General features: G+C 43.7%; 1 protein-coding gene across 17 annotated transcripts in view; it reads right to left on the bottom strand.

The window, feature by feature from the left end:
- The window catches only part of FBXO16 (F-box protein 16), a 67217-nt gene that overhangs the window by 8409 nt on the left and 46585 nt on the right, over positions 1-12223 (bottom strand). For 9 of the 17 annotated variants that reach the window (XM_078347142.1, XM_054243700.2, XM_035269892.3 and 6 more), the window contains 2 exons: positions 8451-8553; positions 2826-2928 (listed from right to left, as the gene is read on the bottom strand). In XM_078347142.1, the coding sequence (XP_078203268.1) occupies positions 2826-2928; positions 8451-8553 (206 nt within the window). Of the gene's footprint in view, positions 1-2825; positions 2933-8450; positions 8554-12223 lie in introns of all 17 variants that reach the window. The other 8 variants (XM_078347146.1, XM_078347145.1, XM_054243702.2 and 5 more) reach the window with 2 other exon arrangements.

Raw genomic sequence — 12223 nt, 5'->3', positions numbered from 1 at the left:
TACTAAACCCCAACGGTAACAGTGACTAAAGCGTGTTATAACTAATGTATATAGATCCCAAACACAGTTCTCTTCTGGTAAATCCTGAATGGAATTTAATTTGTGTGAATAAAATAAAAACAAATAGCCATTTGGCATTAGTCTAAATGCTCAGTGAATGAGAGCAGAGAGAATCATTTCCATTGGAAATACCACAGCAATTTATTATGGATAGCCTCATAAAGCAAGAGGCAACAAGACAGAACAAGTAAACTCAGCTGTCTTCCCAGCAAAGGGAAATGCGAAGACTCCAAGCAGTGGGGTGGGGACACCTGAGAGCTGATTTTGCCCCCGGGATTCTTACCAAGGAGGCTTTTTCATCTCTTAGGTATCAAAAATTAACAACAACCAAATTTGTAGTTCTTAGGCACTGGAGTGCACACAGCACATAATTCATGGCACCGAGTTCAACACACATGCCCTCTTCAGTCTAGGAGCATGGAGTAAGAAACGAAACACTGGCCAGGGGCAGTGGCCCACACCTGTAATCCCAGCGCTCGGGGAGGCCAAGGCGGGAGGATTGCCTGAGGCCAGGAGTTCAAGAACAGCCTGGGCAACATAATGAGACCCTGTCTCTACAAAAAAAAATTGAAAAATTATGGCTGGGCGCAGTGTCTCACGCCTAAAATTCCGCCACTTTGGGAGGCCGAGGTGGGTGGGTCATGAGGTCAGGAGTTCAAGATCAGCCTGACCAATATGGTGAAACCCTGTCACTACTAAAAATACAAAAATTAGCTGGGCATGGTGGCATGTGCCTGTAGTCTCAGCTACTCAGGAGGCTGAAGCAGAAGAATCACTTGAACCCAGGACGTGGAGGTTGCAGTGAGCTGAGATCATGTCACTGTACTCCAGCCTGGGCGAAAGAATGAGACTCTGTCTCAAACAAACAAACAAAAAATCAAAAAATTAGCTGGGTATGGTGGTGTGCATCTGTAGTCCTTGCTACTTGGGAGGCTGAGCCAGGAGGATCACCTGAGCCCAGGAGGTCAAGGCTGCAGTGAGCTCTGATCGCACCACACCAGACTCCAGCCTGGGCAACAGAGCAAGACTCTGCCTCTAAAAAAAAGAAAAAGAAAAAAAACAAGAAATAGCACAATGATGAGGAGTCCACATGCAGGCACAAGATTATATGGAGGCCTTGCAGGAGCTGAAACTACATGGCTTACATTCCACACAGCTATGAATGCAACTGTTATAGTGGAAACTGACCCTATGGGCCAGGCACGGGGGCTCGCACCTGTAATTCCAGCACTTTGGGAGGCTGAGGCAGGCAGATCGCTTGAGACCAGGAGCTCGAGCCCAGCTTGGGCAACATGGAGAAACCCTGTCTCTACGAAAAATACAAAAATTAGCTGGGTGTGGTGGTACACATCTGTAATCCCAGCTACTCAGGAGGCTGAGGCACAAGAATTGCTTGAACCTGGGAGGCGGAGGCTGCAGTGAGCCAAGATTGCACCACTGCATTCCAGCCTGGGCAACAGAGTGAAATTGTCTCAAAAAAAGAAAAGAAACTGACCATAAGGAAAAGACAAAGTGGGATGAAGAAGAGAAATGGGGAAGGGCAAGGAAAAAGCGAAAAGGCAACTCTTGTTCCACAGGCCAAAACCTCCCACAAATGCCTTCTGGCTGCCTGGCTGTTTCCTCCTCCATCTGTCTCTCAGCCGCAGCCACCATCAGATTTCTCTCATCTTTCCTGTGGGCTCAGGTGATGGCTTTGTATGATTTTTACTGCTGTTACTACTATTATTACCACTACTAGCTTTGAGCAAGGTACTGTGCTAAATGCTTTACATCCTCCTCCCAATTCAGTGATGTGAGTCTTGTTACTAACTCCATTTAACAGATGAGGAAAAAGGCTCAGAGAGGTTACACAACTTAGCCAAAATCACCAGATACTAAAACAGTGGTACGAAGGGCACTGAGACTAGGCTATTTGCATCCCAATCTGTGTCCTTAGAAAGCAAAGCAGGCCAGGCGCAGTGGCTCACACCTGTAATCCCAGCACTGTGGGAGGCTGAGGCAAATGGATGACTTTGAGGTCCATTTTGAGTTTGAGACCAGCCTGGCCAACATGGTGAGACCTCATCTCTACTAAAAATACAAAAATCAGCCTGGCATGGTGGCAAGTGCCTGTAATCTCAGCTCCTTGGGAGGCTGAGTCATGAGAATTGTTTGAACCCAGGAGACAGAGGATGCAGTTAGCTGAGATGGCCCCACTGTGCTCCAGCCTGGGTGACAGAGTGAGACACTGTCTAAAAGGAAAAGAAAAGAAAGAAAAAAAAATAATAACATGATATCAAACAAAAGAGAGCAGGAACATGTATTAAATGCTTAATATAGAGCTGGGATTTAGGTAGGTGTCATTATTCCCATTTTACAGACAAAGACACTGAGGCTTAGAGAGGCTAAGTAACTTAAGTCATACTGCTTAGTACAAGAACCCAGGTCTGTTTGACTGCAAAGCCCATATTCTTTCTTATTTTTCTTTCCAAATGGAATTCCCAAGAATTTCATTGTTAAATGAAATAGTTAAAAATCTCTCTGATGGATATTTTTGGTTCCGCACATTCAAAGCAAGCAGACATTGTTGTAAAATGAACACCTGGCCATGCACAGTGGCTCATACCTGTAATCCCAGCACTTTGGGAGGCTGAGGCAGGAGGATTGCTTGAGGCCAGGAGTTTGGGACCAGCCTGGGCAACACAGCAAGATCCTGTCTCTACAAAACGTACACACACAAAAAACACACAATTAGCCAGACTTGACAGCACACGGGTCCTGGCTACCTGGGAGGCTGAGGTGAAAGGATCCCGAGCTCAGGAAGTTGTAGAGACTGCAGTGAGCTATGATCATGCCACTGCACTCCAGCCTGGGCAACAGAGTAAGACCCTGTCTCAAAAGAAAGAAAAAATTTTAATTTTGATTTAAAAAACCCCAAAGTACCTCTCTTGAGGAGTGCATCAGAATTTGATAAGCAGTATATTAAAGACTGCCTGCAAGGAAGCTTCTGCAGAAACTCTGTTTTATAAACTCTTCTGTTTTGGTTCATTATACTTCCTAAAGTTCAAAGAAAAAGATTGGAAACAGAAATCAGATTGTATTGGTTTAAAATTAGGATTCATGAATCTAACGAAGTTTTCTTGGTGTGGGGTATTTTAGATAAAGTCTTTTTTTTTTTTTTTTTGAGATGGAGTCTCATACTGTCACCTGGGCTGGAGTGCAATGGCGCAATCTCAGCTCACTGCAACCTCCACCTCCGGGTTCACGCGATTCTCCTGCCTCCACCTCCTGAGTAGCTGGGATCACAGGCACATATCACCACACTCAGCTAATTTTTTGTATTTTTAGTTAAAACGGGTTTCACTATGTTGGCCAGACTGGTCTCAAACTCCTGACCTCATGATCCACCCGCCTTGGCCTCCCAAAGTGGTGGGATTACAGTCGTGAGCCACTGTGCCCAGCCTTCAAGTCATTTTAATCACAGCTGTGTTATTCAAGTATCAGGAGAGAGAGGGGTATGAACGCCTAGAAACCCATGGGGCCCCATAGCAAACTCTCATTTTATTACTACTACTACTACTACTATTATTTATTTATTTACTTAAGTGCTCTCACACCTAGGCTAGAATGCGGTGGCACAATCATGGCTCACTGCAGCCTTAACCTCCTGGGCTCAAGCAATCCTCCAACCTCAGCCTCCCAACCGGCTGTGACTACAGGCATGCAACACCACGCCTGACTAATTAATTTTTGTAGAGATGGGGTCTCACTATGTTGCCCAGGCTGGTCTTAAACTCCTGGCCTCAAGCCATCCTGCCACCTCGACCTCCTGTGTCCCTTGCCACCACACCCACCAAACCCTGATTTTACAAATGAGGAAACAAAGACTCAGGGAAGCTGAGTGCCACTCATTAGTGGCAGAGCTGAAACTAGAACTGGGGTTTCCGGATTCTTAAGCCATTGTTCATTCCACAGTACGAGCCAGGAATCACTTTAGAGTATATTCCTGGTTTTTTCTTTCCTCTTTTGAGTGAGGGGGAAAGGGTGAGAAAGCTTGAAGAAGCATTTTTAAAAATCAGGACAGTGGCCGGACATGGTGGCTCATGCCTGTAATCCCAGCACTTTGGGAGGCCAAGATGGGTGGATCATGAGGTCAGGTGTTTGAGACCAGCCTGACCAATGTGGTGAAACCCCATCCCTACTAAAAATACAAAAATGAGCCAGGTGTGGTGGCGGGAGTCTGTAATCCCAGCTACTCAGGAGGCTGAGGCAGGAGAATGGCATGAACCCGGGAGGCGGAGGTTGCAGAGTTCACTACACCCTTGTCTGAGCTATAGAGCGAGACTCCTTTTCAAAAAAAAAAAAAAAAATCAGGACACTAAGAGTAAAGTTATCCCTGGAGAGAGGCGAAGAAGGTCATTTCAGAGGCTGGAATGAGCCTCTGAAATGAGCAGAGCACAGAAAAACGTAAGATGTAATCTAAGGCAACTGCAGACTTCTGTTACTTGCAGTCAAGTGAATGCTCTGAAATGGCCTTTGGAAACCCATGGCCGGCTCAGGACCTCCAAAGTGAGGACGTCGAACTCCCAGGTGAGAGTTCAGTGTTACACAAGAGGTATTTGTTTTTATTAAAAAAAAAAAAAAAGAGGTATTTGTTTTATATAAAGGAAAAAAACAAAGAAAAGGAACAAGATGTCAGCTAGGGTCCTCTTAGCCCAATTCCAGGGCCTCGGAATTCAAAGCCCATCTCGTTTCCTGTGAATTATCCTAAGGAGTGTTGGTTTTCTTGGCCTTCTACCCTTCTCAGATCTTGCTTCTATGTGTAAGGAGTAGAATTTACTGCAGAGATGGAGGGAGGTATTCACATCCCAGTAACAGCAAACAAGTTTAATTGGAACAGGTGGTATCACTATCTAGTACTGTTCCCGCCTCTCTCCCCTACGGAATCTCAGCTTCTCTCCTCCTCCTTCTACCTCTTTCCTCCCCACTCCCTCTCCTCCTCCTCCTCTTCCCTTCCAGGAGCAGAAACAACAAACTCTTCCTCTCATCTCTAGCCAGGCAGGTTTTCCCTGACCTCTGAAGTCCTAGAGTCTGCTGACATCCTTGCCCTCAAGGCCTCGTCCCTCCCTATGAGTTTAGCAAAGTCTCTCCCTCAAAAAGACAGCTCCTTCCATCCCTAAGAATTGCAGGAATCTGCTGTTAAAATTAAAAATATAGGGCCGGTCGTGGTGGGTCATGCCTATAATCCTAGCACTTTGGGAGGCCGAGGAGGGCAGATCACCTAAGGTCAGGAATTTGAGACCAGCCTGGCCAACGTGGCGAAACCCTATCTTTCCTAAATATACAAAAATTAGCCAGGTGTGGTGGTGGGTGCCTGTAATCCCAGCTAATCCTAACTATTCGGGAGGCTGAGGCAGGAGAATCCCTTGAACCCGGGAGTCAGAGGTTGCAGTGAACCGAGATTGAGCCACTGCATTCCAGCTTGGGTGAAAGAACAAAGCTCCACCTCAAAAAAATAATATAGATAGATAGATAGACAGACAGATAGATAGATACTGTATGTCTTTATACAAGGTTGAAAATCTTTGAAGTTTAATGAAAATGGTGTCTGACTACTGTGAAGTTTATATGTATGTGTATATATAAGTGTGTGTGTGTGTGTGTGTGTGTGTGTGTATATATTTTTTTTTTTTTTGAGACAGAGTTTGCTTTGTTGCCCAGGCTGGAGTGCAGTGGCACAATCTCAGCTCACTGCGACCTCCGCCTCCCAGGTTCAAGCCATTTTCCTGCCTTAGCCTCCCGAGTAGCTGGGATTACAGGCACCCACCACCATGCTGCACTAATTTTTACATTTTTAGTAGAGATGGGGTTTCACCATGTTGGCCAGGTTGCTCTAGAACTCACGATCTCAGGTGATCCCCGCCTGAGCCTCCCTAAATTCTGGGATTACAGGTGTGAGCCACCATGCCCGACCTATTTCTCTACTTTCTTAATAAATTCGCTTTCACTTTATGAACTTACAGGAGATTCAAGAACCTTCTCTTGGGGTCTGGATCCTTCCGGTGCCATTTATGTATCAGATGAAGACATGATTTTCTGCCCTGGCATCACACCTAGGCTGTGTCTAGCGTAACAGATTCACTCCATGGCTGCAGTTGCCAGAGTTTTACCCTCACTTTCCTTTGCTCCCCTGACTGGATTTCCTTGGTACCCATGTCCTCTTCTCTGCCTCACATCCAATATTTCTTCATTTTCACAGTTATCCTGCATCACTTAGAAGGCTGATGAGGGCAAACTACCGCCTGTGGAGAGGGGACCTGAGCCACACCCGGCCCTGTAGCTCAAACAGCCAAGCTCTCCCAGGAAGCTCATCACCGGCATGAGTCAAAGATGGCGGCATACTTTTGGGGGGATTTACTGATACTTTATGCTTTTTATCAAAACTATGAAACACAGTGATTATAATTAGTATATTTACAAAAACCATAAGAATAGACAGGCACAATCATGAGCCCCAATCATGAAGGGCTAATTTTCCCTCACTGCTTAATGTCCCCTGGGTTCCCTTTCAATCTTAATTAGCACAACTTTTTAACTTTTTAATTTATAATGAATGCTTTCACTTAAGCCCTGCTAGTGTTTGACAGATGGTTAATGTCAAAAGCCCAGGGGGATGGCTTAGCTTTGGGTTCCGTGTTTTCGAAGCAGGAGAAATATTTGGCTGTGCTGATAATTTGTCAGCATGCATCACCATCAATGTTTATTGTCCTTCACATTCCCCGTTCTCCCTTGGACTTCTCTTCCACTCTTCGCCTATCAGAAGCACACCATAATGGCCCATGTGCTAAGCCTCATGAAGTTATTTTTCTCAATTAATGGCTTCACTGACAATTTTACTGCTTTGCTCTAAGCTCCCCATTCCCCTGGGCATCAGTACACATGTCTGTGATAAGCCTCATCCAGCCCTACAAAACTGGCCCCACAGAATTCAGATGTCCCTGTTTAAAGAAGCTCATTTCTCTCTCCCTCTTTTTTTTTTTGCAACATAACACTTGAAAATACATTTAAGCAGCAAGTAATAAAGCTTTAAAGCTTTATTTATAGAACCATAAAAGTGATTATTCATGAGTACGTACTTATTCCTCTCCCAGCTGACGACCATTCTACATGAATTTTCCTTGAGTGTGTATCTTCATCTCTCTTCCAAACCCTTACTACTATATATGAACTTTTAATGCCACCCTTATTCCTTTCTACTTTGTGCCAAAGACTTGCATAATGTGCTGAAAGAGCTCCATGGGGCTTTGGAGCCACAGTTTGGGAAACTCTGCTATGCCATGATAATGCTCCCTAGTTGCAACTGCTGGCTTTATTAGGTAGTCAGTTTGCTGTTTTTTAATTATGAAAGGAAAAGTTCTTAATTCATTTTTTCCAAAGTTACTTTAAATGCATTTTCCATTTTTTTTTTTTTTTTTTTTTTGAGACAGACTGACTGTTGCCCAGCCTGGAGTGCAGTGATGTGATTTTGGCTTACGATAACCTCTGCCTCCCAGGTTCAAGCCATTCTCCTGCCTCCCCTGCACCCCCACAGGCATGCGCCACCATACCCAGCTAATTTTTCTATTGTTAGTGGAGACAGGGTTTCACCATGTTGCCCAGGCTGCTCTTGAATCCCTGACCTCAAGCGATCCTCCTGCCTCAGTCCATGCCTGGCCTAAATGGACTTAGATCAGGGGAGCCTTCTCTTAGAGACAGCAATTTCTTGGCTGGGCGTGGTGGCTCACATCTGTAATCCCAGCACTTTGGGAGGCCAAGGCGGGTGGATCACAAGATCAGGAGTTTGAGACCAGCCTAGCCAACATGGTGAAACCCTGTCTCTACTAAAAATATAAAAAATTAGCCTGGCATGGTGGCAGGCATCTGATCCAGCTATTTGGGAGGCTGAGACAGGAGAATTGCTTGAACCTGGGAGGCGGAGGTTGCAGTGAGCTGAGACTGCGCCACAGCACTCCAGCCTGGGCAACTGAGCGAGACTCTGTCTCAAAAAAAAAAAAAAAAAGCAATTCCTGGTAGCACCTCCCTCTGTCCCAAAGGACTCAACAGAAGAAAGAACAACTGATAAAAAATATTCCCCTTATATCCTATAGTTTTTAAAGCAATTTCATACATATCATTTCATCTAAGACTTTTTTTTTTTTGTTAAACAGATGAGAAAGCAGAGGCTCAGAGATATTAAATAAAGGGTATCTTCAAGGTCATCGCTTCTCTGTCAGTCAGTGTCAGAAACTCAAATTTAAACCAGCACTTGATGATTCTGATTAAATAAACAAATTCAGTTTAGCAAACAGGATTAGAGATCTGGAGATTCTCATTAATGTTATGGTGACGAATATTTCATAAGCAGTACTTACCATTGATTGTGCTTTTCTTAGCCTAGTTCTGTCCTGCAATTTATTTTTCTTATCAGGTGACTGTCGGCTGAAATCTGGTGTCATTTCATTTCTCTTTCTTCTTCTGTAAATTGGAAAGCAGTAGGAAAATTACAAAGTACCATTTTAAAACTCGGGTGGTTTGCATAGCTATTTGTCCGTTTGACTTTGTTGTTCTTGTGATTTCAAAGATTGTCTTCCCTTAACTGGAAACAAGCCAAATGTCAATAGAGAACTGGTTGAATCAACTCTGGCATCTCCACAACATAATGCAGTACTATGAGCTGCAAAAGGACGGCAGGATGTTTCTATATTCAGCTGTGGAAGGATGTCCAGGATATACTGTTACATGAAGAAAGAAAGGTGGATGAGATGGTATGTACTGTGCACTGCCATTCATTTCAGGAAGGAGGTATTAAGATCTCTGCCTCTATATATTGTACATATGTAATCACTTTTACTTTTTAAAATGGAAGGATTACGGCTAGGTGTGGTGGCTCAGGCCTGTAATCCCAGCACTTTGGGAGGCCAAGGCAGGTGGATCACCTCAGGTCAGGAGTTTGAGACCAGCCTGGCCAACATGGTGAAACCCCTTCTCTACTAAAAATACAAAAATTAGCCAGGCATGGTGGTGCACACCTGTAGTCCCAGCTACTTGGGAGGCTGAGGCAGGAGAATCGGTCCAATGCAGGAAGTGGAGCTTTCAGTGAGCTGAGATCATGCCACTGCACTCCAGCCTGATCAATAGAGTGAGACTGCATCTCAAAAAATAATCATAATAAAATAAAATGGAAGGATTTAAACCATAAAATGAAAAACAGTTACCTATAAGTAGGATTCCCATGTGAACTGATCAAAAACAGGGAATATGAGCTGGGCGCAGTGACTCACGCCCGTAACCCCAGTTCTTCAGAAGGTCGAGAGGGGAGGATAACTTGAGTCCAGGAGTTTGAGACCCACCTGGGCAATGTGGTGAAACCCTATCTCTACAAAAAATTTAAAAATGTAGCTGGGCATGGTGGTGCATGCCTGTAGTTCCAGCTACTCAGGTAGGAGGACTGCTTGAGCCCTGGAGGTCCAGGCTGCACTGAGCCATGACTGCGCCACTGTGCTCTAACCTGGGTGACAGAGTGAGACCCTAACTTAAAAAAAAAAAAAGAAAAAAAAAGAACAGGTAATATAGAGGAACAGGGACCAAAAGTTAGATTTCTCCAAGTATACCTTATTTTGTATATTTAATTTTGGAGCCATCTAAATTTTTCTCAAAATCATAGAATAAAATGAAGTGAAAAATACCTAAAATCTAAAAAGCAAACTGAAACAAATACGTATCTATTGAGCTGGTGGCATTACTACAGACAAAGGAGTTACTTCACATGAGTTTCATGCAGGAGTTTGTCTGAATATTCTTGATAAAATATCTCTGAGAGATGAAAATACAGACACAGAAGTCAAACTGTCTTCAGTAATCATGTCGCTTGCTTTAATATTACCATTTTTTTCTAAATTCCTGTATATATTAGGATAAAACAAGGATCCACCAACCACAGCCCACAGGCTCAAGCCAGCCTGCTACCTGTTTTTGTAAATAAAGTTTTATTGGAACATAGTCATACTTATTTCTTGCACATGGTCTATTACTATATTTATGCCACAATGGCAGAGTTGAGTAGCTGTGACAGAGACCATATGTTCTGCAAAGACTAAAATATTTCCTGCTTTGCCCTTTACGGGAAAAATTTGTCTGATGTAATGGATGTAGGCGATGAGTATCCATAGCTACCAACATGAAAAAAGAGAGACAACCAGAATGACGTGTGTTGTGATGGAAGTATATACCCCTGTTCAGTATATACATAAGCCTCTAGGTCTGACTCTCAGTATAGCCAGGTACAAAGGACAGAGGAACCTGTTGAGATGCATGTGGGCGGTACAATCAACAAAATCCAGAATGTGAGAAGCTCTCCAGGATAAATGATCTGATATCTATAACAAACAAATTTCAAGGGGAAAAAAAGGACAGAGCAGGAAATTATGGACAAAACAAAATGCTGAAGTGACACACAGATCAAATGAAATATGTAGACTTTTTTTTTCTGAGACAGAGTCTTGCTCCATCACCCAGGCTGAAGTACAGTGGCATAACCATGGCTCACTGCAGCCTTCACTTCCTGGGCTCAAGCAATCTTCCCACTTCAGCCTCCTGAGTAGCTAGGACTACAGGCATGAACCACCACATCTGGCTAATTTTATTTTATTTTTATAGAGACAGGATCTTGCTGTGTTGCCCAAGCTGGGCTCAAACTCCTAAACTCAAGTGATACTTCTGCCTCAGCCACTGAAAGTTCTGAGATTACAGGTGTTTGCTATCGCACCTGGCCTGATCTTTTTGAGTGTCCACTCCAACCTCTCACCTCAGCTCTCTTGGCCCAATAAAGAAGGATGATTTGCATAAATGTCCCCAAAGATCAAAACTGAGGAACTCCTACTTCCTGGTTTAAAATTTATTACAGAGCTACAGTAATCAAAGCAGTGTCATACTGGTGTAAAGAGCAACATAGAGACCAGTGGAACAGAATAAGGAGCCCAGAAAGAAAACCCATATGGTCCACTGACTTTCAACAAAGGTGCCAAGACTATTCGGTGGGGCAAAGGACAATCTTTTCAACAATGGTGCTGGGGAAATGGGATAGCTACATGCAAAACAATGAAGCTGGACCCCAACTTTATACCATATGTAAAAATTAACTCAAAATGGATCAAAGACCTAAACTGCAAAACTCAAACCACAAAACTCTTAGAAGAAAATATAGAGGAAAATTGCCATGACATTGGATTTAGCAATGATTTCTTGGACATGACACCAAAAATTTAGACAAATTGGACTTCATCAAAACCGAAAACTTTTGTGCCCTAAAAGATGCTATCAAGAGAGAATGGGGTGTCAGCTTTACTCAGGGAAATGAGCTTCAGGGTTGCTCCGTTTAATTTGTTTAATCTTTGCACTATCTCTTGATTTTTCAACCTGACTCCTTCTCAGTCTCTGGCTTGCTCCATTCCCTGGACTCTGATCTCAATTATTTGCCTCTGAAATTCGACCTCCATGGGGTGGTACCTCAACCTTTCTTGGACCTGTGTGCTGGTTCATACTGGGTTGGCATTGTCCATCATGCCAGCAGTAGGCAGCAAAATTTATAAAGACCTAACAACTTGCCAGGCACGGTGGCTCATGCCTGTAATTTCAGCCCTTTGGGAGGGTGAGGTGAGAGGATTGCTTGAGTCAAGTTAGAGACCAGCCTGGGCAACTTAATTCATGTAGAAGTAAAAGGTAAAGCCCCTTTATTAAGGGAAACATTTAAGCAAGAAAGAGGCACTTCCATCCCAGCACTGACCCAGTACAATAATTTAATAAACAACAAAGGAGCTATACCAGGAAACCCCAGGGACCAGGCTGTTGCACATATTCTGCATCTTTGGGGTGGGCTGAAGAGTTACTTTCAGCTTAAGATACTGTGCTAGAGCCCTATTGGCTCCTGACAGGATGCTTTTAGGTTTAAAAAAATACTAATGAGATTTCTGATGTGTTTGACAAAGAACCGAAAATATTTTTTCTTTGTTTTCTTTCTTTCTCTTTCTCTCTGTCTCTCTCTGTCTTTTTTTTTGTGTGTGTGAGATAGGGAAAACATAGGGTCAGCCTGGGCTTCTATGCCCAGGCTGGTCTCAAACTTCTGGGCTCAAGCAATCCTCCTGCCTCG

Source organism: Callithrix jacchus, chromosome 13, assembly GCF_049354715.1.
Source record: "Callithrix jacchus isolate 240 chromosome 13, calJac240_pri, whole genome shotgun sequence".
NCBI lineage: Eukaryota > Metazoa > Chordata > Mammalia > Primates > Cebidae > Callithrix > Callithrix jacchus.
Note: the sequence above shows the minus strand (reverse complement) of the source record. Positions and strands in the feature narration are given on the sequence as shown.